The sequence below is a fragment of the Phoxinus phoxinus genome, assembly GCF_949152265.1.
Source record: "Phoxinus phoxinus genome assembly, chromosome: 17".
Taxonomy (NCBI): Eukaryota; Metazoa; Chordata; class Actinopteri; order Cypriniformes; family Leuciscidae; genus Phoxinus; species Phoxinus phoxinus.
In genome coordinates, this window is record NC_136892.1 from 24,686,801 (window position 1) to 24,711,918 (window position 25,118).

The following is a 25,118-nucleotide window of genomic DNA, read 5'->3' on the forward strand; positions in this document are numbered from 1 at the left end:
AACTCGTTTGCAGAGAGTGCCATGGTTGCAGTTTATCTGAAGATTTTGTCTATAGACTACGCTTAACCCTTGAACAAGTCTCGTATATATTTTTGCGTGAATTAGCGTTCAAACGTTGAGGAATGATGAGTCTTACAAAAAAGTACGTCAGATAGAGTAGTGTTATCTGTATCTCTACACATACACCTTCAGTACTAACTATATTAAAATGGTTTTGATTTTTTACTTTCAGAGGGATTATTTGCAAGGGGGTTTCAGGTAAGATTTTTCTTACTCTTGTTTTTTAAGAACCAAATGTTACCTTTTAAAAGTTTATCATTATTATTATTGTTGATTGATTTAGCTCACAACGAGGCTAATGTGGAGAACAGAAATCCCAAGGAAACGGTAAGAAAATGTTTGTGTATTTGAATTACTCCAAATCTCTGTCACGTTAGTCTAGGTAAAGCTGTCAAGGGCTAATTATTGTTTAAAGATGTTTTTTAATGCTAAAAGTTGGATTTCTAAAATAATTATCTAAAATAGCAGAAAAATGTATATCGTTGTTGTTAAAACTGAAATATTATTTTTCAGTTGGCAGTGGCACTACCACAAACTATCAACAGAGGGAGCCCTTTAGCAAAGCCTCAGGCCTCTACTGGGTCTTCTCTACAGAGTCTGTATCATATTTCTCTTTCGATATATTTCAGCACTATAACATTCAATTGTAACCTCACTCTTTTAGATATCATAGCATGTTCATAGAAATTGTACATTTGTATGTCTCCTTACAATTTAGAGCTGCTCTTGGTCAAATCAAGCAATTCATTTAGTTTTTGTCTTGAATCTCTTTGGTTTGCAGTGGCTCTTCCTCTTTTGGGCAAATTCCCACCATCCAAAATGCTAACATCTCTCTCCAGCAAAACTGAGGTATCTACTTTTCGAAAACCTTTACTGGTTAATCAGTGAGAGTTACAATCGTTCATACCTGTTTGCCTTAATTGAATTGAATTGAAGTAATTATTTTGTTTCTGGAATCATGCTTTTGCAGTCGACACTACCAAAGCAGACCAGAGGAAGCCCTGTAGAAAAACCTCAGGCCTCCCCTGTGCTCCCTACATGGCCTTCTCTCCCAAGATCGGATTCACCCAAATGTAAGCACCACTTAACCTCTCTAACCTACGGTTGGATCCTCACTCTGCTAGATGATATCATTGCAATGCATTGCCTCCTTAGTAATTCATGTCTTGGTTTCCAGCGCCTCTCCCTCTTTTGGATAAATTCCCAAAATCCCGCAGACCGTGTACCTTTAACCCAAGCAATCTGAACAGGACCCTCAAAACTGAGGTATATACTTCTCAAACCACAAAAAAGTCTCACGATCAGTGCTGCATTTGATTTCACCTCTGTCTTGGTTTCGGATCTCTGATTATGATGGTGATTAAAATGTTTACAGTGTTTAATACTTGTTTATTATCTCTGTCAGTACTCCGGCAAGGAACTTGAGCTATTTGTCAGCAACAGCCCTGGATACACCAAAAAGGAAGCCAGGAAATAATGCATCCGCCTTCGGTTTTGATCATTTACTATGTGCAGATGACAAGATTTACGTTGTGATAAAAACATCAATGTGCCTTTGTGTCTATTTCCCTTTTAATCTCTTTAAAATTGTTTTTGAATTCACGTTTATATATATATATAAATATAAATAGGCAACACATGAGAAAGAAATTGATCGCTCCCTAACAATTTGCATGTGCCAACTTTTTCCACTAGGTGCCACTATCAGCATATATTTTAAAAGCATGGCATCTGAAGTTCAATATTACATCTGTTGATTTTTCTATCAAGAACAAATATTTATAATGTTATAGAATCTACTACACAAACAGACAGCAAACATCTTCTAAACAAAAAAATTATTTTTTCGCAATTGTCATTATTCGCAAACAAATATTGTATGAAAATTATTATAATGTTATTTTTATGAATTGTTCATTTTATACTTGTATGGTTTCTTTTTGAAAACCATAATATACAGTAATAATACTAAACACTACAAGAGCACACTCAATCTAACTATTAAGATGTTTAATGGCAGCAAGAAAATTGAACTCAAAAAAGAGTCAAAACACTTGAAACCAGGGTTATATCGCAGTAACTTTTTAGATTGAAGGTCTCAAAACACAAATTTGTTTTATCTACAGTAGCAGTGGTGTGTTTAAAACTGAATTTGCTTCAAAACTGTTTGCATTTTACTAAAAAAAAGAGTTAGACTGTTAACAAGTTCCCACTTTGACAACTTAAAGCGTAAATAAAATGTTATACTGAAAACCACTTTTCTTTTGTTATTAATAGAATGTGTTCACTCACCTGAGAGAAGAAGCAGCGACGTCAGAGAGCAGCGTCATTGCGTCACGAGCTCACTCATCCTCCTCGCGCTGCTGCATGAAGCTGTTGTAATCTCTCGTGTAGCGTGTCTATCAGCGGAGGTCCTCCTTCTTCTTCTCCTCCCTCCTCAATCTCTCTCATCTATCTTTAGCTGTACCACACGGCCAGCGGCTTAACGCTCTTAACTTGAGTTGACGCTTTCATTCGGGCTGGTTTGTCTCTCTCAATCGTGTACGTCCAACTGACCCACACAGATAAAGGAATGACACTCCGGAGCTTTTATCTGCTGTCCTGGGCTTGAGAAGAGCAGTGAAGGATGTTGTTTTACCCGAGTCGGAGCGCACGGCGAGCCCGGGCCTCCCTCCTCTTACCCGGGGTCTTGATCTGCGTAATCCTTGTCACCGTCGGTGCGAGTATGCCGGGTAAGTGTCTGCCAGTATGGTGGTAGCTCTTATTTAGTTTATATATATCCAAATAGTATTCATAATATATAATAGGCTACTTAATATGCAATTCATAATATTTGATATTATTTAAAGTGGTTAAAATGCTATTTTAATTTAATGTTGTTATCCTATATCATTGATTCCCAAAGCTGATTGTGAATTTTATACTTATGACTTGCTTTAGTTTAGACGTGTGGGTTGTTCTTTATTACACTTTTGTAGTTGTAGATAGCTATGCTAATTAGAATAAACAGGATTGAGACTGTCAATAAACACTAATCCGGTTGAACAAGTGGAGAAACAACGAGATATTAGTTGATATTGCATAACGTTTCATGTATAGGTCTTTAATGGCTATTTGCATGTTTCTAACATGATGTTTACATTGCAACGCCAAAACTAATATATTCAGTATTGATGTACAGAGTACAGATTATACTTGTACATTACATTTTAGTTTTAATTAATTAAGAGTTACTTTTAGCTGAACTTAAACATTTTAATTTTAGCTTTGGTGGAAGGTAACTTAAAATTGCATTTTTGTTAAATTTTTTCTTCGCAAAAATTTGAATTAGATCATGCAATAATTGGCAAACCTGGTACCATAGTTAAAAAAAAAATCAGATGCTGTTGTCATAATACATTCTTTAAATTGTATTCATGTAGTAGATCTTATGCATTTATGTAGTAAATGCTTTCATCCAAAGCGCTTTTATTCTGCATATGCTGTTCCATTTGCACTATACTGTAAATATGTTATAAGGAAGTCCATATATTTTCGCTCCTTCCTTTGTTCAATGCTCATCGAGCCAGTGTCTGATTGATTTCTCGAATGTTCATTGTAATAGTCTAAGAGGTTCATTGTGGACTATGTGAGCTGGAATGTGGGATGTGAGTGCAGCAATTATGGACATGAGCAGAGATTATCAAGTTTCTTTTTCAGACCCCTTTGGGAATTACAACAGCTGGACACTGGCACAACACTCTCTCACAATCATTGACCCACATCTGCACGCTGAGCACCCCTGAGACTTATTCCGTTTTATACAGCAACTGAATATCAAATATAGAAGATTGAAATAATTCTTTATATTTATAATGCACTGATTTTATCCAACCTATAATTTTGCTCGAAAGGTTTCCAGTGTGCCAAAACATGCCCAACGGCTAACAATGGAGATTTTGCATCCTTCTTTTTCTCTTTCTTTCTCTTATCTCATCTCCTAGTTCCGCTAACGTGTGTTTATGCATGTTTTCCATTGTAGATTGTTTGTTGTTCACTAGCGTGTGACTTCTGAAAAGAGCTGCCACGTTTAGTGTGAACTCTCCCCCTCTGGCTGTTGATTATCTGATCCGCGCACAACAGCATGTCAAATTTCACGGAGAAAGACAGATCTGTGGATAGAGCCGCTAGCCATGCAGTAAATTCACAGATGGTGACCAGAGCGTGTGAAGATAATCAGGCCTGTGTCGTGCAGGTGAATAAAGCAACCACACTTGGTCTGCTTGTTTGAGGAGCACTTTTATGAATATCATTAGTTCATCTCAGTGGCGTAGTGGACTTCTGAAACTAGTAATGAAAAGTAGTCTATAAGTCCTCTTTCTAGGATTTTTTTTGTTCAAAGCAAATTCAAGTTCCCTTTCCATAGTTTTCCAGTGTACGAAGCCTATGAAACACCATTTAGTTAGCCTACACCTGGCACAATCAAAAAGCAGCTACAGTTATAATATTTAATGTTTATGCTAACATTCTATTCACAAACATAGTCACATTGAAAGTCTCATCAGTTTTATTAGGGTCCGAGCACCAATGGTGAGAGGACCCTATTGTTTCTGCTCCGTTTATTATTATTCTCCATAGTGAATCGCTTTTTTGAGGGCCTAAACATGCTCAAAAACTCATGAAACTTTGCACACGCTTCAGAAGTGGAATATGATATGTGATATGGGTTTCAGAATTGGGTGCGGCAAAATGGCTCAATAGCCCCTCTTACATTAGTGCCCCGGCTCTTGATATAAATACATGTAATGACCCAATACCTACAAAAAAGTATCTTGGAGCGTAGCCCTAAACACATCAGAAAGTCAGCTATTTTGAACTTCCTCTCAGATTTTGTGCAGTTTTTGCCATTTCCAGATGTTGTACTTTAACGAACTCCTCCTACAGATTTGATCTGTTCCTCCTCAAATTTGGTGAGCGTAATCTTAAGGCCTTTGCGACGTTAAATTGCAAAGATCTTGAGTTTTCGTCGAAGGATGTGCCCTCGGTGGTCTGACAAATGTAGATGTGCAAACCCAATTTCAGCCTTTGGGTGAAATATGCATCATCAGATAAGTTCTATATTAATGTTGCCTGCAGTTCCGATGTTGCTAGGCTACCACAAGCAGCCGGCAGTAAACACGATTTTGACGCATCTATAATTTACGCGATGGTTTTATTTTTTTATCAGCTGTTTGTGTAATGAGTGCTTCCACACCGAACGCGAATGTGCTGCGGCAAAAAAACTACTTTTATTTTTTTCACTTCGCTTCGATGTCGATTTTTTTTTTTACTTTTGCGGCGACAGAAAAGGCTTCAGCCAATCACATAGAGTGGATTGTTTATTTGATTGCATGTAAACAAAGCCCCTGATGATTTTAAGAGGACAGCTCACTTAAGCAGACTGCCAGACGCTGCTCCGGACCGATTGGTTCCCTGAAGTTTGTGGTTTGTCTCGTCAGATGCGGTTCCACTGTCTGAAGGAGCCCCTCAAATATTCCCACAGACATCCAAAAGTAAGTGTGGAACCGGCCATGATAAAGTTTTAGCTGCTGTGCAAGATTAGCATAGCTACTCCCCTTCAGACTCTCTGTTCTTTAAGATTGGGTCGGGTGCACCCAAAACCTTCTTTTCTGTCTTTTAAAGAAAATTAAAAACGCGTCTTCACTGGATGATGATAATGAAGGATCCATGTTTTCTCAGCTGTCGGCGTGAAAGTTTTGGAATGTTGAAGCTTTGAACGTGGCAAATTCGTGTCGCGGCTGATGTGAATGGTTTTGACGCGAACTATTCGCATGCGAACTATTCGTTTTTTTGTTACGCTTTTTCGTTACGCGTCCGGTGTGAAAGGGCCTTAACTCAGGCATACAATGTCTTCACAAACTTCACATGTTTGATAAGAGTCCTGTCCTGAACACATGACCATGCTCATATTCGGTTATAGCAATAGCGCCACCTGCTGGTAGCAGTGTGGCAAATACAAATTACTTTAACATAGTCTTCGTATATTTACGTACTGCCCACCGTGCTCAGTTTTACTACGGGTGTGAGGGCCCTTTCCATCGCTGCTTGCAGCTTTAATTTATTTTTACATTTTATATCAATTTTATCAGTATTATTTATATACTAGTATAGTATTTATTAATATTTTGAATTAACCTTTTAATAGGTTGTTTTACATTTTTGTTTAATTTTTTGTAATTCTTTTATGTACTTTTGTCATTTTTATTTTTGTAAAAAATTATTTCTGTTTAGCTTTATTTTTATTTCAGTTATAGTTTTCTACTTCAACTTATTTCTTTTAATTAGTTGCCAAGGCAACACTTAATTTTTGTTAATTCCGTTTATTTTCTAATCTAATATTTATATTTTGTTTTATTTTAATTTAATTCACTTTTATTTCAATTACTGAAAATGAGTTGTAATAGTTTTAGTTTAATCAACAGTAACTGATCAGTGATCACATTGACAGGGTTATCAGGCCATCATTGTGCTGTAAAGAACTTTTTCTTGAAGAAAATGGCCCTGGATAATCAATACCCAATTTTTTTTGATAATTCGAACTTGTTCTATATTCATACAACTTGCTCAAAACACGGAAATGTTTAACGTTTGTGTCAGGTTTGAGGTACAACATGTCCTGAGCCCTTATTATTTTTATTTGTAAGCTGTTAATTGCTGCCTTTTAAAGCTGCTTTGGTAGAATTAAGTGGTAGCCTGGAAAATAGGCCTTTTAGTCTGTGCACAATAGCGTATCTGAAGAACACTTTAAGTGCTTTGTTAGATGCTCAAACTTGAAATCTGAACCTTAAAATGCCCCCTTAAACCTGCTCCTCATAGAGCACAGGATAAAAGAGAAACAAGAAAGGGACCTTGCTGTTTTACATTGTGTGAAAAATCTCTTTCTATTACTCTCTAGTTCTCGTCACAGCTCGCTTCGTAATGCACTTGCGTACGATGTGTTTGGGTGGTTTTAGGTGTCTGAGTGCTGCATTGCTCTCTTCTGAGGTGATGGAGTGGATTGAGAAAAGGTTAGCTGCGTTGCTGTAGTAACTGGCGAATTGGATCCTGCTCTTGCTGTCTCAGGGGAACGTGAGGATCTAAGACTCTACAGAGATCTGGAAACAGCCTGTTGTTGTCACAATGATGATTTGCAGAGCGCACATTGAGAGCAGCGGCTTATCTCTGCAGCAGTTCCCTGAACAAGGCCACATGCTCTTTACAAACCTCGCCGTGTGAGAACGAAGCAGCTGCGGCCATATTATCTGTATTCTGATGGGTGAGACTCAAAATGTGTACTTCTTATGCAGTTAAGGCAGAAACAAACATGGCGTTTGCACTCGAATATCCAAACACACCCTTGAGTGTTCAGTCACATACAGCAAACATCCACCCTTAAGTCTTCATTGAGTACACAAAGGTTGCCAGCTTGGTTGCGGAAGGCACGTTCAGATCAGCTGAGATCTACACTTTGTTCTGAACTGTACGGAAACTTTGTGGGGCACAAGGGTGGTTTGTGATTGTGTCTTAATGTGGCTATTGAAAGATGTGGGCGTAAATCTGGGTTCTCATTTCCTGTGGTCCACTATATTTCTCTCACTAATGAGGATGTGTGTCATTGTTCAGTTTTTTTATGATAATTAGGATCCGAGCCAGGCAGACTATAAAAGAGACCCTCAGACTCTTGAAGCGCAGTCTGATCATGTAACACAAACTATTTTTGTGCTTAATAGATAATTTTCCAGACACATTTGTTGACTTCCACTTTGGTTTTATACACGTTTACATTTTTATTTGATAGTTTTTTAAGGATAGTAACAGTATATTTTTCAAAACTGAACAAGCTGGTTTCAGGTTCCATAACCACACGTCTGTCTGCTTTTGAATACTGTTAAATTCTAGTCATTTGTTGGATGATCCATTGTAAGTATCCATCTGTATTCACATGTTCCTTTTCTGTATAAGTCTTCCCTGCTGAATGTGGTGTACCTAGAAACTCCCACAATCAAATATGTTATTGCTCTAGAATGTAACTATTCAAATTATGCTTCAATCAACCCCTATCAGTTACTCAAATGTGCAAATGAAGTGTGGAAACCTGCATCTACTACACTTTTCTACTGGCATTTATTCTCATGATTAATTGTATGTATGAATGGATATTGGATATATATATATAAATGTTTATTTAAATAAATTACACATATTTTTTATATAAAATAAATATTAAATATTTATCAAAGTATCCTGAAAGAAAATATCCGTTTACACAAAAATATTAAGCAGCACAACACAACTGCTTTCAATAATAGTAAGTTTCTTGAGCAGCAAATCAGCATATTAGAATGATTTTTGAAGGATCATGTGACACTGAATCGTGTATGCTGATAATTCAGCTTTGCATCACTTGAATATTATTATACCATTGTATTATCACAATCTTACTATGATATTTACATTTGGCTTTTGAGAGTCCCAGCATGTTTGTGCAAAACGTTACCTAGTCATGATGACCGACCTGTTCATTTGTTAGCCGGAAAACATCGTTTCCACAGCAGCAGGAATAGTAGCCCATTCCCATGAAGTTAATAAATAACAAGAGTGAGAAAGAGACAAATGGATGGAAGCAGGTGAGCACATAGCCTAGGAGTGTCTCACAGAAATAACTCTGAAGGCCTATTTTCAGATCAAGGATATTGTATTGAGAATGTAGGCATATATTTGTTTACGCACAATGCTTCGGACATTAATGATATGTGGTATTACTGTTTAAATTGATGAAAACAGGTGAAAAAAATCCTTTAGATTTACATTGAACGTGATACCCAAGTCGCATCTAAAGCCCAGAATATCATCGAAACTTGGCGGTGAGTTTGTTTTACTTGGACCAGGAAGCAACCACCCAGAACACCTAGTAACATGTGAACGCCTTAGCAAAGGACTAGTGGTGCCTAGTAAAGAGTAAACACAGCGAATTTAGCATTTACAGGCATTTTATCTTCAGGAAATGTAAAGTCTTGGTTAATAATATGACTTAATGAGATTAAAATCTGAATCATGTGTATCTGCAGGCATGGAAGAGAGCCAGTTTAAACAGGGAAAAGAACTTGGCTTTACTTTAGATAGAGCAACAGGATGTCCACACAATGGGAGTTTTCCCTTATCCATCCACTTTCCTGTTCATGGCATCTCCTATCACAATTGCAATGTTATTGAAAATATTTGTTCTAATTTATTCCTTCTTAAAGGGATAGTTCACCCAAAAATTTCTTTCTTCTGCTGAACACAAAATACAGTGCTATGCATAAGTTTAGGCACCCATGCTAAAGTTGACTAAAAAGAGGAATAAAAAATCATCTTTTGGAAATTGAACTTAATGCCTTAATTTAAAAAAATAGGAAAAATCCAACCTTTAAGGACACCAATTTTCTTTGTGAATGAATAATGTATCGTAAATAAATAAATGTTCTTCCTTAAAATACAGGGTGCATAAGTTTGGACACCCCTATGTTAAATTCCCATAGAGGCAGGCAGATTTTTATTTTTAAAGGCCAGTTACTTCATGGATCCAGGATACTCTGCATCCTGATCAAGTTCCCTTGGCCTTTGGGATTAAAATATCCCCACATCATCACACACCCTTCACCATACCTAGAGATTGGCATGGTTTTATTTCAGTTAGCCTAACAGCTGGTTTGATTTGCATTGAGAGATGATCTTATGGAAAGTACTCCATGCCAATCTCCAGGTATGGTGAAGGGTGTGTGATGATGTGGGGATATTTTAATCCCAAAGGCCAAGGGAACTTTATCAGGATGCAGAGTATCCTGGATCCATATAGTAACTGGCCTTTAAAAATAAAAATCTGCCTGCCTCTATGGGAATTTAACATAGGGGTGTCCAAACTTATGCACCCTGTATTTTAAGGAAGAACATTTATTTATTTACGATACATTATTCATTCACAAAGAAAATTGGTGTCCTTAAAGGTTGGATTTTTCCTATTTTTTTAAATTAAGGCATTAAGTTCAATTTCCAAAAGATGATTTTTTATTCCTCTTTTTAGTCAACTTTAGCATGGGTGCCTAAACTTATGCATAGCACTGTATATATTGAAGAATATGGGTAAGCAAACGGTTTATGAACCCTGATGACTTCCATAGTATATATTTTTTTCTTCTTCCATACCTTGGAAGTCAATGAGACCCACCAACCGTTTGGTTGCCCATATTATTCAAAATATATTCTCGTGTTCAGCAGAAGAAAGAAATTAATTCAGGTTTGGAACAATTTGAGGGTGAATAATTGATGACCAAATTTTCATTTTTGGGTGAACTATCCCTTTAACAGTTTTTTTTTATTATTATTTTTTTTGATACATTTGTGGCCACTTATGATGCACATCCTACCTCACGAAGTAAGTGGAATCTGTCAATATTGCCACGTAAGTGTGTCTCTGTTCTCTTGCTGCAGTTCTGTGCTGATGTTGGCTTCCTTCCCGCTCAGAGCTCGGTTAATGATTTCTGAGCCAGCAGCAGATGGTTAGAAATATTCATTTTTAATCCAGCTTTATGACATGCTGATATTTCTTATGTAATCGTGTGCACTTTTCCTCGGCACCGCAAATGACCAGAGATGTTTTGAAAAAATCTGATTCTCCACAGCCTCCTGGGAGGATCACACCTATTCGAGGTTATGACATTTTATATATATATATATATATATTTTAGGAATATTACTGATGAGTTCATAAACAAAAGGACACAGAACAAGGCATTTGCAACCAGTTAAATTTCTCATTTCTGAGTTACCTGATTGTAACCCAATAGTGCCCAATAAGAATCCAAACAATGAGACTGGTGTGAAATGTATGGAAGCTTTTTCCACCACGGAATACATTTTTTTTTTTAAAGATAATTGCATTTATCTAACAATTCTGACTTTATTTCTCGGTATAGTTTGTAATCCACTTCTTTATAACCCATCTTAGTTACATATCTGTACTGAATGTTTTGTCATGTCCCATCTTTGTAGAAAAAGATCCATCTTCATATGTAGGCATGCAGCCTTTTTTTTCTTCATTGTATAAACTTGTCAATTGAACCAAGCTTGGAGGATATTCCACTTTTATCATTTTTTTTTAGCTATCAATAACAATTTCAATAGTACATGTCTCTTTTCCTCATTGTAAATGTTTTGGTCAATGCTCCCAACAACACCATTGGATCAATTTTATAGCAATTTTACTATTATTTTCCTATTTTATATTATAAAGTTTGTTTCAGAAACAGCTCTGTTTCCAATGAGATCCACTGCTTCCACTCATGCCTTCCTTTTCGTGGTTTACAAGTGTCGTGCAGGATTGTACAAACAAAGGGCCATCTCACTTCTATTAGTGGGTTCTTCAGAGAATCCAAATATATTTATAAGTGGTCTGTCAGGATTGACTTTGATCAGTGTTATGTCATTGATGTTTTGGTGAGCCGAGATGGACTGACTGATCTGGGCGATCAAAGAATCTCCTCCATCCAGAAACACTACAGCTTCAGATAAATAGTCAGTGAGGCCTGTAGCTAAAACAATAGGGTCCTACACAAAAGCAGATGTTTTGAAAGTGTTTTTTTGCCCATGCAATACAAGTCAATTGGGTCCAGAGTTGTTTTTGAACCCCACTGACGTTCATTGTATGACAAAAACAGTTCTTGCATACAGGTTAGGGGGGTTGCATACGGGTTTGCAACGACATGAGGGTTAGGAAATCATGACAGAATGTTTAATTTTTGGGTGAACTACCCCTTTAAGATCAGTTTATTGATGTTGTGTAAGTGTACTGCAAGAAACTTAGGGTAAAAGATTCAGCTTAATGACACTGAAGTCAAGTAGTTACTGGGATCAGATTATATTCAATGCAGCGTTTAAAAAAAACCTGTTGCTTCCAAATTCCCTCCTTATTTCCAAGCACAGCTTGAGCTTGTGGTTGGTTGTGTTAATGAATGTCCATGACCGGCTGGAGGTGGGCGGCCCAGCAGGGTGTTTAGAGGAATGTGCATCTCTCACATAAACGCATACAGTTGCACCTTATTAGTCATTTCATCTCAGTTCTTATGACTCCTCGTCCAGATTTAAAAGCAATCTGGTGGTGTTTTATGAAGACTAATGAGGGATGATGATGTCTATGACTAGTGATGACGAGCAGAAATCAATTCATATTTAGCAGCTGGAGGGTAAGCAACACCTAATAAAGATTACAATGATGATATGGTCAAAGCTTATAAACCTTACAGGGATCGTGCAGGCCCCGCTTCCAGTTAGTTAAACGGTGCACACATTTGGAGAGAAAGATATTGATTTTTATTTGCAGATCAATATATAAACGCGCATAGTGAGAAAGAAAAACTTTCCCTTTTTTTAAACTCTATGGTATTTTTGGTGTAAAACCAGTCGAAACGATCCAAACCAGGCAGATGCCAGCATATTGTGTGACGGATCTTGATTATGTTGGACATGTGCAGTTCATACTAATATAATATTATACATTTCAGTGTTTATTATGGACATACTGTAATGTTCAAAATTTTGGTATCAGGTTGGTTTTTCTGTAAAGAAATGAATACTTTTATTCAGAAAGAATACGTTAAATTGATTTAAAAAAATACAGTAAAGACATTTATAATGTTGCAACAGATTTCTGTTTCAAATAATGTTGTTCTTTTGAAATTTCTGTTCATGAAGGAATCTTGTAGTTTCCAAAACTATTAAGCAGCTCAACTGTTTTCAACTGTGATTTGTTGACTAAATGTTTCTCGAGCAGCGATTATAATGATATCTGAAGGAAAGATTACTGGAGTAATGATGCTGAAAATTCAGCTTTGCAATCACTGGAATAAATGACATTTTAAAATGTATTAAAGGTGCATTGTTTAATATTTAGGAGGATCTGTTGACAGAAACGCAATATAATATACATAACTATGTTTTCAGTGGTGTATAAAGACCTTACATAATGAACCGTTATGAATTTATTACCTTAGAGTGAGCCATTTCTATCTACATACAGCGTGGGTCCCCTTACATTGAAATAGCCATTTAAACCATTCATAGCCCTAAACGGACAAACTACTACATTAGGAAGACATTAGGAATATGTTTATTTTTATTTTTTTTCAATGAAATAATCGTTTATACTCACAAATCTGCTTATGACCAAACTAAATGTTTATATTTATGGTTGCATATGATACAGTTTGTATAAATTACCCCACATTTTTCATTAATTCCCATAAATTCTCGTAAATTTCCAATATTCCCCATCTTAACTTCTCATGGAAGGTTTCTGGAAAGTTTACGGAAATTTTCCTCCCATTTGCAACCCTAATTAAAAAATAGACACACATATATTCTATGTACATTACTGCTGTGGCGTATGTAAGCATTTGCCTTGACAGGGCACTTCTACCCTTTTATAACAGCTCCTTTTTTGTTGCCTGGAAACACACAGGAGATCTGTCAATATAAAAACGTGACTGTGAAAAAGCAAAGAAAAGCTTTCTGAATTTAGTTTTATGTGCACATGAACAAATTACTTACGTTTGTCTTACAATATACACACATTTAGTTGAGTTTCACTGTTCAGCTGAGCTCCAGTCTCCATTAAGAATGAGCCGGTCAGAACAGAGAGTGAATGCTTGATGATGCTTCACGCTCATTTATATTCTCCCGGATGGAACGTGTGTCATCAAGTTTATACTCAGCGTTGAGTTCATATGACGTCCGCCAGATAATGTCAGAGTGACGGGTAGCGATCCACTCATCACAGAACACTGAAGTGCTTATTCATGGCAGCTGAAAATGAACAGACATTTAGCTTGGAGTGTTAGCGCTCTGGAAGTAGAAATCCTGGTAATTTTCTCTATACAGAATTGGCTTTTTATCATATTTCATTTTAAGGAAGATCATGGCATGAGCTCCCAGGTTGTTAAGTAATGGTCAGTGCTTGGAAGTAACTGATTACATGTAATCAGATTCTAAAAATTAGTACTTAATGGTTAAATTAGATTAATTACATTTTAAACTGCTCATAATCAGACTGCAGTTATTTTTTATTGATTACATATTATTCACACAATGACAGTAATATTCATTCATAATAATGATAGATTCTTTGTCATGTTTTAATTTTTCCTATCCAAAAAAAAAGCATATCATTTATATACATTCAGAAAGTCAGAAGATGATTCAGAAGATATGCACCATCTTGTGACCTAAGATGCCTAGTTGCCAAGACAACATTTCTCATTTTCTTAAGCACTATAGTAACTAAACCTAAATAAAATACAAATAAATAACTATATAGACATATTTGTCATCAATAAAGTACAAGAGGCCATGCTGCATTCACGACATGTCGTAATTGACTGTTCGCAAAGACCCGCCCCCTTTAGTTACTGTTGCTATGTCCGACAAGCCATGCCTGCTCTCACGCCCCGCCACTCTCACGCAGTGAAAAATACAGAGAGGACACTGACAACAAGCTGACAGACGAGGTTACTTTTGATATGAAACAAAGTCTCAACTTTCAAATTTGGTAATTTTTTTTAAGGAATTTAAACAATAAATACCGTTTTGTGGCTCTTTAATGTGTCTGTCAGATCGCTGTAGAGCATCAGTTAAAGCTGCTCGTGAACCGATCATCTCTTCCTTCTAGTTAATTTATAGCATCAAATAAACATGAATGAACATCAGAAGGAATGTAGTTTTAACCTTGGAAAGACGTCAGTACACTTCGTTTTTCAAGTTCAAATCCTCCAACGTTAATCTACTAACTCTCCTGACTGCTTTGTCGGACAAAAATGGCGGATTCGGCAGATGGCGGATTATGATTGGTCAGATCGCCTGTCAATCAAACTCCCTGCGAACGGTCAATTGCCATAATTTCGAGATGACAACACGTGACGTGGTTCAGCTGTTCAAGTCCTCGGACTGGGAATAATGTGTTTATATGGCAACACTATCAATGCCTAAATAAATCTGCAGCGGTCAGGTGGTACAGCGGTCATATGGTACAATAGAGCTCTCCGAAAAGTCTTGTCCTTAATTACCGCATGACGTGAATGCACCTACAGTCACGGAGGAAAGGGCATTGTTAGGCAAGTGCTTGCAACCTCTTCAGCCTTGACTGTTTACAATACGGCACGCCTCGACTACCTCATTGCTTTCATAAAACATTACCACACAATACAAATAACCTATTAAACCTGAATATATATGTGTTAATATGTTACTTTTTTAAGTAAAGGTGTGTTCACGGCTTGCCCGAACTTGTAAAAAGCATTAGGCCTGCTTGGCATGAGTGCATCATAAATCATTATATTCCATCCTTCTGAAGAATAGTCCCTGAATGTGACACAAAACAGCGAAATAATTTTCCTAGATGTAACGACTCATCTGATGTAGCTCAAATTAAACTGTCATTTGCTAATATTTTCTCACACACGTACAAATGGAAACAAGTAATATCATATGTCATGCATATGTAAAATAATGCGATCATCAACATTAAACGCAATATAAGCCAAAACCGCCTAATGTTACTGAAAGAAATGTCGACCCAGGAAGAGCTATGCTACTGTGAAGCTTTGGGGGTGTTGATGGACTCGATCTACTCCATCTATGTTTTCATTATCGTTCTGAATCCAATCTGGATGTAGTCTTTGACAGAAACGTGATTTTCTCAGCTTTTTCCTCAAAATTTAGCTTTCAAGTGTTGATTTAAAAAAAAGAATGCATGAAGCTAGAATAAAATGGTATATTACAACAAAATATGGCTATGAAATGTTTGTGAAGATAAAAAACGCTGGCGCAGACTGGCAACTTTTTTTTGAAAATGCTGGCGGGGAAAGAGTTAAAGAGTTATAAACCATGAACCAAGCCAATCAGCTACGAGGTAAATCACAACAATACAAACTTTGATCTGAAGCAAAAAAGTTTTAGAGAATCGGACAAAAAGACCTTGACAGTACCATGAAGCATTTAAAAATGATGGAGATATAAACTACTCGTTATGTATAAAACATATATGTATATGTATGTGTGTGTATACAAACAAACATTTAAGTATTTTGAAAGCGTAGGTTGATATCGACTTGATAACGTCATTCGCAGTGCTTCAGTAGGCGGGGCTAAAAAGCTATTTAGGAGCGTATCACTTTTTACTTCGATTTTTATTTAATTTTCTGTACAGTATAATGTGTAATTAAGTTTTTTGCCAGGAATTCCACTGTTAACCACGATTATTCTAAAAATCAGCTGACCTAATGTGGACGCTTCAGCAGAAGCAAATACCATAATTTTTTAAAACCTCATAGCTCACTGTAGGTCTGTGTTTTCGTTTATCATTAAAAATCGTTCAAAAGTTATCGTTCAAAATCAATTTCCTCTTGGAGAAAAATAAATGACGTTTTTACCTCCGGAACTGAACTGTTGCACTCTATAGCCTTTCTTTATCAGAAAATAAAACCCAGCTACTGACCAATCAGCATCAAGGACCGGAACTATCAGTTTTTTATATATAAAAAAGTGACAAAAACACCACAAAATGAACAAAAACTATAATAGTACATCAGTGATTCTAAAACAACACAGATCCAGAATGAAATCCACAAGCACTATCACAGCACACACACCTGCTGCTGACCCAGTTTTCTTCTGTAGCCTCCACCGAGAGCAGAGCACCCCCACTGAGAGAATTAGACAGAAAATTAAGGGATTTATAGCGAATAGGAGCACATGGGGAAAGTATCATTGAAGAGAAGGAGCTGAGATTATGATTGCGACTGTGGACCGATTTGAGTCATTCAAGCGTGTTTGCGTCTGACTGAATTTAGAGTCTCTCTAACGAATAGAAGTCAGTCAAGGCTATGAGACACATTGAGTTCAATAGCATTGATGTCACTGGGTACTTCACTCACCATTACCATTAAATGTTTTTCAGGTTTCAAGGAATTTTCAGTTTCAATGCAAGTTAAGCTCTATTGACAGACACTTACGTCAAACCCGAATTTTCTGTCCTTGCATCATGCTAAAGTTACCAGTTGTAAGTGGTTTGCTGGCTTTTACATGATCAGGACAAGTTGAAATATATGTACCGTATACACACACACATACACATACATAGTATATATATATATATATATATATATATATATACTGTGTGTATATATATATATATATGATTGATTAGAAAATTCACTAGCAGCATTTATTGGAAATATATATTTTTTTACAACGTAAATGTCTTTCACATTTGATACATTTTATGCACCCTTGCTGAATAACATTTAATAAATCTTAAGCAAAATAATTTTCTGAGGTAAACAACAGATGTCAAGAGCTTTTATTATGTATTTCAAAGCATTATTATGTTTGTTTAAAGGGACATACTGATATTTTCTACCTGCAAAAAACAACAATACCAATAAAAAAACATGACAGGTGACTAAATGCATGTGTGGCTTCAGAGGAAATGATGACTTTTAATGATATCAGTAGGAACAACATTACCTTCACTTGCCGTTAACACCTGGTGCACTAATTCATAAAGATTTTAGGCACATTGATATTCAAATACATGACGTGTGATGTTCAGTGCTTCAGGTGTAATAAGATCATTTGAGTTAACTTTTTTATCATTTTAACATGTCTTTTTTCTATTTATTTTTTTCAGCAAAGTGCCCAGATCACATAGACTGTGCCATAAAGGGGCGGCACTTCTGTGAGCCTGGCTCCTTCCACTGTGGCTCCTGCCTCACCCCATTGGAGGAAGATAAAGACGGACATTGTGTTGCTCCCAGGAGACACAATCACGGTACGAAGGCGTTCACACACCCACCATACCCACCTTCTGCCTACTGTCACGATTCATTTAGCACCTGTCTGATCTGGCTTGTGCTTTAGTGCTTGTGCATCAACAAACTCAAACTGCGGGTCAAGCAACACACAATCGTTTTCTCAAGCCGAATGCTGTGCATTTATAACCAAACCCTCGGCCTGTGACTAATGTCGTCCTGAAAGAGAGATGATGTCGATGGTTTAGACCTCAGATCCTCCCGTCATCTGGCCTGTGCTTTTGCTCTCGTTTCTCTCCCTCTCTCACTGTTTCTATTGCTTTTGTGGTAATCTCTCTCTCTCTCTCTCTCTCTCTCTCTCTCTCTCTCTCTCTCTCTCTCTCTCTCTCTCTCTCTCTCTCTCTCTCTCTCTCTCTCTCTCTCTCTCTCTCTCTCTCTCTCTCTCTCTCTCTCTCTCTCTCTCTCTCTCTCTCTCTCTCTCTCTCTCTCTCTCTCTCTCTCTCTCTCTCTCTCTCTCTCTCTCTCTCTCTCTCTCTCTCTCTCTCTCTCTCTCTCTCTCTCTCTCTCTCTCTCTTCATTTGGCAGAGGCACATGACTGAATTTAATCAGTTGGATTGTAAGCGTGCACGCGTATGTCTGTGCGTGGCCTTGGCTTCAATGTAATTCCACGTGAGCACTGCTCTAGCAGAAAGAAAAAGCATTCTTTTTTTATTTTATCTATTACAATACTGCAGTCATAGAGTTTTGTTTTTGTGCTAAATATTTTTTAAATGTCATCTTTTAAGTGTCAAGTAAGTAGCTACTTTAGCAACATATGCTTCCAGATAGATGTATAATAGTATTTATTAATAATATATATTTGTAGGATATTAATAGTATATGGTTTGATATTTGTATATTTATTTTAAATTTGTAATGTTTTTTGTTAAATATTTAATAGGTTTTTTATTTGCTGGCACATTTTCATTTGTCAGGTAAAATCTAACTTAAGAACTATTTACCCTTAATCAAGCTTCAAATATTTTTTAAATATTTCACTTTATTTATTTATTTAAAAATGAAATTAATCATATGTATATATAATTTGTAATCCATTTTGTTTCATATTATCGAAACGTGTGTATCTGAGCAATAAAGTGGCTATTGCGGTAACACAGCAGCAACTTAAATTCTCATGCTACACCTCACCTTCTCTCTTTCTCATACTCTGCAATAGTTTCCTGTAATTCAGCTCTGCAAACACAGGCCTGGCTCACTGAATGATGAAGAGCCTGATAAAGGCTGAAGAGGACAGCTGACAACTTTCATTTTGAGCATTTCGTTTGTGTAGCCAGAGCTTGTGTGTTTCGGTTACTAAGAATATCTTCAAAAATAAGAGCATGTTATGAATGCGTTTAGTGTTTTGCTGTGCAAAGAGATTGGATGGATTGAATAGATTGTATTCTCGAATAGGATGGGGTATCTTGATTTTAGAGCAGTTTTGTCTCTTATACCTATACCTCTGTCCTTATGAAATGCTTTACAGGAAAGTCTTTAAGATCCAAAGAGCACAATTGAAGCGATAGTGTATGTTAGACTAAGGTGGAACCGGCTGTTAAAGAGTTTACTGATCTCAGTCATGCGTCATATTTGCTTTAATATTGCCATGGCGAACAACACTGGGTCTTCGGTTTTAAAGCACAATCACACTTAATTTGGATTTTTATTCCACCATAATGTTTTTAAAATCCAGATTTTTTTTTTTCAGCCCTTGAATTTGGGCCACATAAGCTGAACCGAAGTCTCTGCCACTAACCATCATCTGTCTATGTAGGTCAGCAGTCTCATTTTTACGTCACTGATTGGAAATAAATCCAGAGAGACCAGAGGCCATGGCTACGTTTAACTCCACTTTAATACATACACTCGCAAACTTCCCTAAGCTCTTCCCTCGGGGGGAATCCCCATTTTGAAGTGTGTTCAACGCCCTCGACAAGTGCGACAAGGAAGTTTATTTGGACAGACCCTCGACCCCTTGATTTTGACTGAGGGAGCGAGTCTTCTCAAGATCCTTAGACCACCACAATGCACCATGATTGTGATGTCATGGCTGATCTCGCTTAATTCACAACTCTAGTGTATGATAAAAAAATAAAAATAAATAAAAAACTCTAGTGTATGATATTGGAGTGTTGATTATCACACATTGACTAAAATAGCCCGGCTGGAAGTAGTATTTTAGTGTTGTCCAAAGTTGGTTGACGTCAGTGGATACGTTATTATTATTATTTTCGATTTGATGTGTCATTGCTTTGCATTGATTCATATTTAAGAACTCATTGTCTGTCAAAAACACCTGAAAATTGACATCCGCTGACCAGTGCGCTTAGTGAAGTCACCACTAGATGGCGGCATAATCGTGTAAAAAACCTGCCTATTGGTTTTAGATGCCCGTCAGTCAGAGCTGTTGTCGTGTCCAAATCAAAGGTTCCGCGATGGTATGCTTTTTAAGTGGGTTTATTGAAGTATGCATCCATGCGTTCTCTTTTTTTTCCGGTTAATTTGCTAATTTTACATGAATATGCAAACAGTAAGGGATCTGTGGTATCAAGGCACAGCTTTGTAATGACGTAATAGTATGTTTCAGTAGTGCTGTTCTGTCTTGATGCACACAAGTCCGCACTTTTACTGCGCAAATTAAGTAATATAATATTAATCTTTCTGTTTACTCTGTTCACAAATGTGTATTATTTTAAAAAAAAATCAATTATTTGATTTGATTTCATAATAGTTTTAATAATTTCTGTTTATATTGTTTAAAGATAAGATTGCATGTAAACTACTTGTCTTTTAGTATTTTTCGTATCATTGAGATAGGCCTACTATTATAGTTTTCAATAATATTTAAGAATTGGTTTTCATTTAAATTATTTCCTTTTTCATTTTGATTTTAGTCAGAGTTGCAGTAATCTTGTTGTTTTTGTCATTTGTATGGGTTTTTTTATGTCAATTTGTATTAATTTTTTATTTCAGTTTTAGTTATTTTAGTACATCAAGTTAAACTATTTGAAAATAAGAGAAAATGAATGAGAAATAAGTATGTTACTTTATTTCAAGTATCAAATTTTTTATGGTTTTAGTTAACCTGGTCTGATCTTGTACCAGTAGCACCCTCTGAATCAAAACTTGATTCTTCTTGTTGGTCATCTTTAGTCTTTAGTCAGGCTGTAGTGTTTCTTCATGTGTAAAGGAGCACAGATTTTCAGGTCCACTTGTACAGATGGTTTGTCCCGCCTCCTTTGACACCTGCTGTGGAGGACAGACACACAGCCTGGACTGTGGGGGTGTTGAGACAGCGATATGTGTTGCTGTATCACATCAGTCTTGTTCCAGGAGGCAGATGGCCAGTCTTATGTAGACTAAACACACACTTTCATGACAATAAACATTCCCTTTTCCAGTAGTTCCAGTCTGTTAGCACTTTCTGGTACAGTGCTGTATAAAGATTTATTTCTATGTGCAACGTCGTGAAGCGATATCATGATTACGGTAAAGTGTGCTATATGGAATTTTTTTTTTTTTTTCCAGCAGTTCATTGCAGACACAAACTCTCTACCATATGCAACACCTCAACCTCTCCACAACATAGCAGTTAACCAAATCTATGATCGCTGTCAACGTGTCAAACAGGCACAGCAGACTGAACCAGGGCTGGGCGATATATATTAAATATTTATGATGTATTCAATATTATTTTGTTTGTGTTGCAACGGGCTGCGAGATATAACAAATATATTTTTATACAGTCTATATTATGTTGTTGCCTATATCAAAATTAGCCAACCAGGGCTGGATGATATAATGATTAGTTTATTTTATAAAATGAAAGAACTAGGACTAGATAATGTTTTATACACACACACACACACACACACATATACAATATGTTCTGTATTGTTATGTAAAATGTATCAACTTAGACTGGTTGATGTTACTGATATTTACAATGTTTATATATATATATTTATATATATAAAATTTGCATAAAATTGCCCAATTAGGGCTGGATTTTAACCACATTTTCAATAGTATTTTCTTGTTGATTTAACATTTACTAACCAGTGCTGGATAATTGAATGAATATTTTTTTTAATATTCTTTTCTTTTTTTCTTTTTTGCCATTATACAATTGCAATATACAATAGCCAACTAGGCTAATTTTATCATATATTTAATCTTTATATTATATATATAAATTATTTTTCTGGTTATCATTTAAATTTTAAAGTAAATAACATTGTCTTGTGTATTGGAGCGCTAAGACAGACTTATTTTAACAGTGTCTTTTATTTTAAATGGATTTATTTAAGACAAATGACAATAGAGTTTTGCTTCTTTTCTGTGAATAAGTTCTTTCAAATCAGTTTCTGTGTGTAAGAGGTAATGAGTGATCACACACCCCCTCTCACTGGCCACACACACACACACACACACACACACACACACACACTCAGGCTGGTTGCCGGGGGGGACGATCTTCTATAGTCTTGGAATGCAGCTTACTGTCTGGCCAAACGTACCATTAAACCATGTGCTGCTTTTGTTTTCCGTTTAGAGCGTGTCAAACAAACAACTCCCTGGCACACTCTCACTCAGGACACACACAGCCCAGTCATCAGACTTCTGTTCGCATAGATAATTTATGAATGATTATGAATTTTCGAAATATACTCCCAGTGCAATTGAGCTTGACCTATTTGACTTGAAAGATGTGTGGTATGTTGTTTGTAAGACATGGAGCCATGATTTTTGTGCACATTGCATGGCAGAACCATGTTTGTATGGTAATCCCATATTATTTTTTAAAGTACCAAGTTTTTTAATCAATGAAATTCTGTCCTTGTTTTCGCAGATATTGATGAAGAAATCGACGATCTGTCTGTCATGGGCAATCAGCAAATGGCAGAAGTCAAGCAGCCAGGTTTGAACTATCTGCTCTTAAAATCGGTGGTTATGGTTATTGAGGTAGTATAGCGGTTATAGTGGTTATGATTCATAGCACACCCTTCTGAATTTTCACCTCGCTTGCTTCTTCGCTTTCTATGCAGTTTCAGTTTCAGTGTGGTGTGACATGACAAATAACGGCCTTTTGCCGCTTACTTAACAGTGGAAAAACACTAGTAATCCAGAACTTCAGATAAAATAATGTTTTGAATGTTTCTTTCTCTTCTTTTCTCTCTCTTCATCCCCTCTTTAGACTCTCACTCACAGTCTCCTCCACAATCCAATTCAGAATCGAAGCAGAAGAGTCTGCATAAACCCACAACTGTAGAACCAACAACCGGCAGCCCGTCGACACCACACTACCGGACCACTAAATCTCCCCAGCCGAACACAAACTCGTCCAACCGCCATGGGCCGATGGTTTACCCCCACCCTTCCAGAGACAGCCTGCTTGTCTGTATGTGTCTTGATTTTTATTTATTTTATTAAGTTCTAATTATGATTAATGTGTTGATGTGAGTTTTTTTTATTTATTATTATTTGATCATGCTTTGACCCGGTTTCCGCAGAAATTGAGTGCAAAATGCACTCATTTTAATGTAATTTTACTGGATTTATTGTGGTTTGACTGTCCTACATCCCTGACAAAGATGACATTTTAACAGTAGGCCCATCCCATGATGTGTTGTATTTATCAATGTACACACTGTGCTCTCATTAAAGTAGCATTGTGTGTGTCCCATTTTAATGAAGCAAAATCTCCTGTTTATGACAGTTCTCCTCAAATGTTCTTGTCTGTCTCTGTTTCTCTCTTTTATAATTGTGTTTGTATGGGAGCAGTGATGATATCTTTATGCATTGTTGTGGGGGCCGTGGCACTCGTTGTTACTGCCGTCTGCTGGCTCAGGTAAATGTCTTTTATTTTTATTTTATTATTATCAGTTATACAGTTTGTTTTGTCAGCCAAACCATGATCATGTCACTGTAGTGTGTTTCAAACAATCCTCCATTTCAAACTAATGAAGATAGCATTTCTCAATAAAATTATCCAGTGTTTAACCAAGGAAAAGACAATGAAAAACATTATCAGATATTTATTTTAATTATTTAGAATTGCATATTATAAATAATTTATATTATAAATAAATAATGTATTCTAAAATAATGCAGGAGTTAAATACAAGTGTGTGTGTGTGTGTGTGTGTGTGTGTGTGTGTGTGTGTGTGTGTGTGTGTGTGTGTGTGTGTGTGTGTGTGTGTGTGTGTGTGTGTGTGTGTGTGTGTGTGTGTGTGTGTGTGTGTGTGTGTGTGTGTGTGTGTGTGTGTGTGTGTGTGTGTGTGTGTGTGTGTGTGTGTGTGTGTGTGTGTGTGTGTGTGTGTGTGTGTGTGTACATATTAGTATTTTTTCAGTGTTATGTTATGAATAAATAATTATTTTGCTTATAAATATAGTGTAGTATTTTGTTGTCACTGCAGCCTTTTAAATTTTGTATTTTAAATAAAATATATTTTGATCCTTTTAGTATTTTGTCAGTTCATTTTTTTCAAAATGTCCTTTATCATTTTTAGGGGAGTTTTTTATTTATATTATAAATATAGTTTTATAATTTTATATTCTATTTTCAGTACAGTGCGAACAAATTCTCAAACAAATTATTTTAGGAAAGTATTTGTGTACTTCTTCATGTTTATTTGCCAGCCTTATTTTTAATTTTTTTTACAGGTTTCAGAGAGAATCTCAACTGGCTCAGAAGGTCGAGTACCCTGTGTTTCATGCAGCGAGCTCTGACCATAACCACACTTCTGTAAGATAAATCACATTAATATCATTTCATGTCTCTGAAAATACAATATACACTTCAGAACTTCTTGTAATGTTTAAGTGTTTACGAGCGTTCTCTTTCCGTGTTTTAGTCTGGGGATAAAACACTGGCTCACAATGCTCAGATGTATCACTACCAGCATCAGAAACAACAGATGCTCTCTATGGAGAAGTAAGCACAAAACATTAGCAAATTAGTTGATGATTTCCTTGAACATTATTTGTGCATTTTTATCATTTTAAGTCGCTGTAGGAGGCTGACTAAAAACACACGTTTTTAAAAACAAGAATGTTCCTTACTCATTTCCTTCTTTCTCATTTGGTTCCACTTTCATGTACATACACACATATATTATATATATATATATATGTTAAGACTACTGGGTTAAGTTAAGT

At 36.3% G+C, this 25,118-nt stretch overlaps 3 protein-coding genes across 5 annotated transcripts in view; 2 read left to right on the forward strand and 1 right to left on the reverse strand.

Annotated features, from left to right (window-relative positions):
* On the forward strand, positions 1-2,442 carry LOC306984375 (uncharacterized protein; the record flags this gene model as incomplete). 2 transcript variants are annotated; one of them, XM_079585677.1, is made up of 8 exons in its annotated part: positions 1-142; positions 233-258; positions 344-387; positions 574-655; positions 842-909; positions 1,031-1,133; positions 1,238-1,326; positions 2,338-2,442. In XM_079585677.1, exons 1-8 carry the CDS (start codon positions 123-125, stop codon positions 2,440-2,442), a joined length of 537 nt encoding a protein of 178 aa, XP_079441803.1. In that variant the 5' UTR covers positions 1-122. The 2 variants fall into 2 exon arrangements, with proteins under 2 accessions (XP_079441803.1, XP_079441804.1); XM_079585678.1 differs by lacking the exon at positions 2,338-2,442 and adding an exon at positions 1,466-1,980.
* npdc1a (neural proliferation, differentiation and control, 1a) overlaps positions 2,359-25,118 on the forward strand; it is a 26,192-nt gene continuing 3,432 nt past the window's right edge. Inside the window, exons 1-8 of one of the 2 annotated variants that reach the window (XM_079585675.1) lie at positions 2,359-2,792; positions 5,538-5,591; positions 17,798-17,938; positions 22,810-22,878; positions 23,155-23,358; positions 23,742-23,808; positions 24,624-24,705; positions 24,815-24,894. In XM_079585675.1, the coding sequence (XP_079441801.1) occupies positions 2,687-2,792; positions 5,538-5,591; positions 17,798-17,938; positions 22,810-22,878; positions 23,155-23,358; positions 23,742-23,808; positions 24,624-24,705; positions 24,815-24,894 (803 nt within the window). In that variant the 5' untranslated portion in view covers positions 2,359-2,686. The remainder of the gene's footprint in view (positions 2,793-5,537; positions 5,592-17,797; positions 17,939-22,809; positions 22,879-23,154; positions 23,359-23,741; positions 23,809-24,623; positions 24,706-24,814; positions 24,895-25,118) is intronic. The other variant, XM_079585674.1, reaches the window with a different exon arrangement.
* The window catches only part of fut7 (fucosyltransferase 7 (alpha (1,3) fucosyltransferase)), a 36,001-nt gene continuing 24,673 nt past the window's right edge, over positions 13,791-25,118 (reverse strand). The window contains exon 5 of the mRNA XM_079585673.1: positions 13,791-13,917. The gene's annotated coding sequence lies outside the window, so the exon portion shown is untranslated. The remainder of the gene's footprint in view (positions 13,918-25,118) is intronic.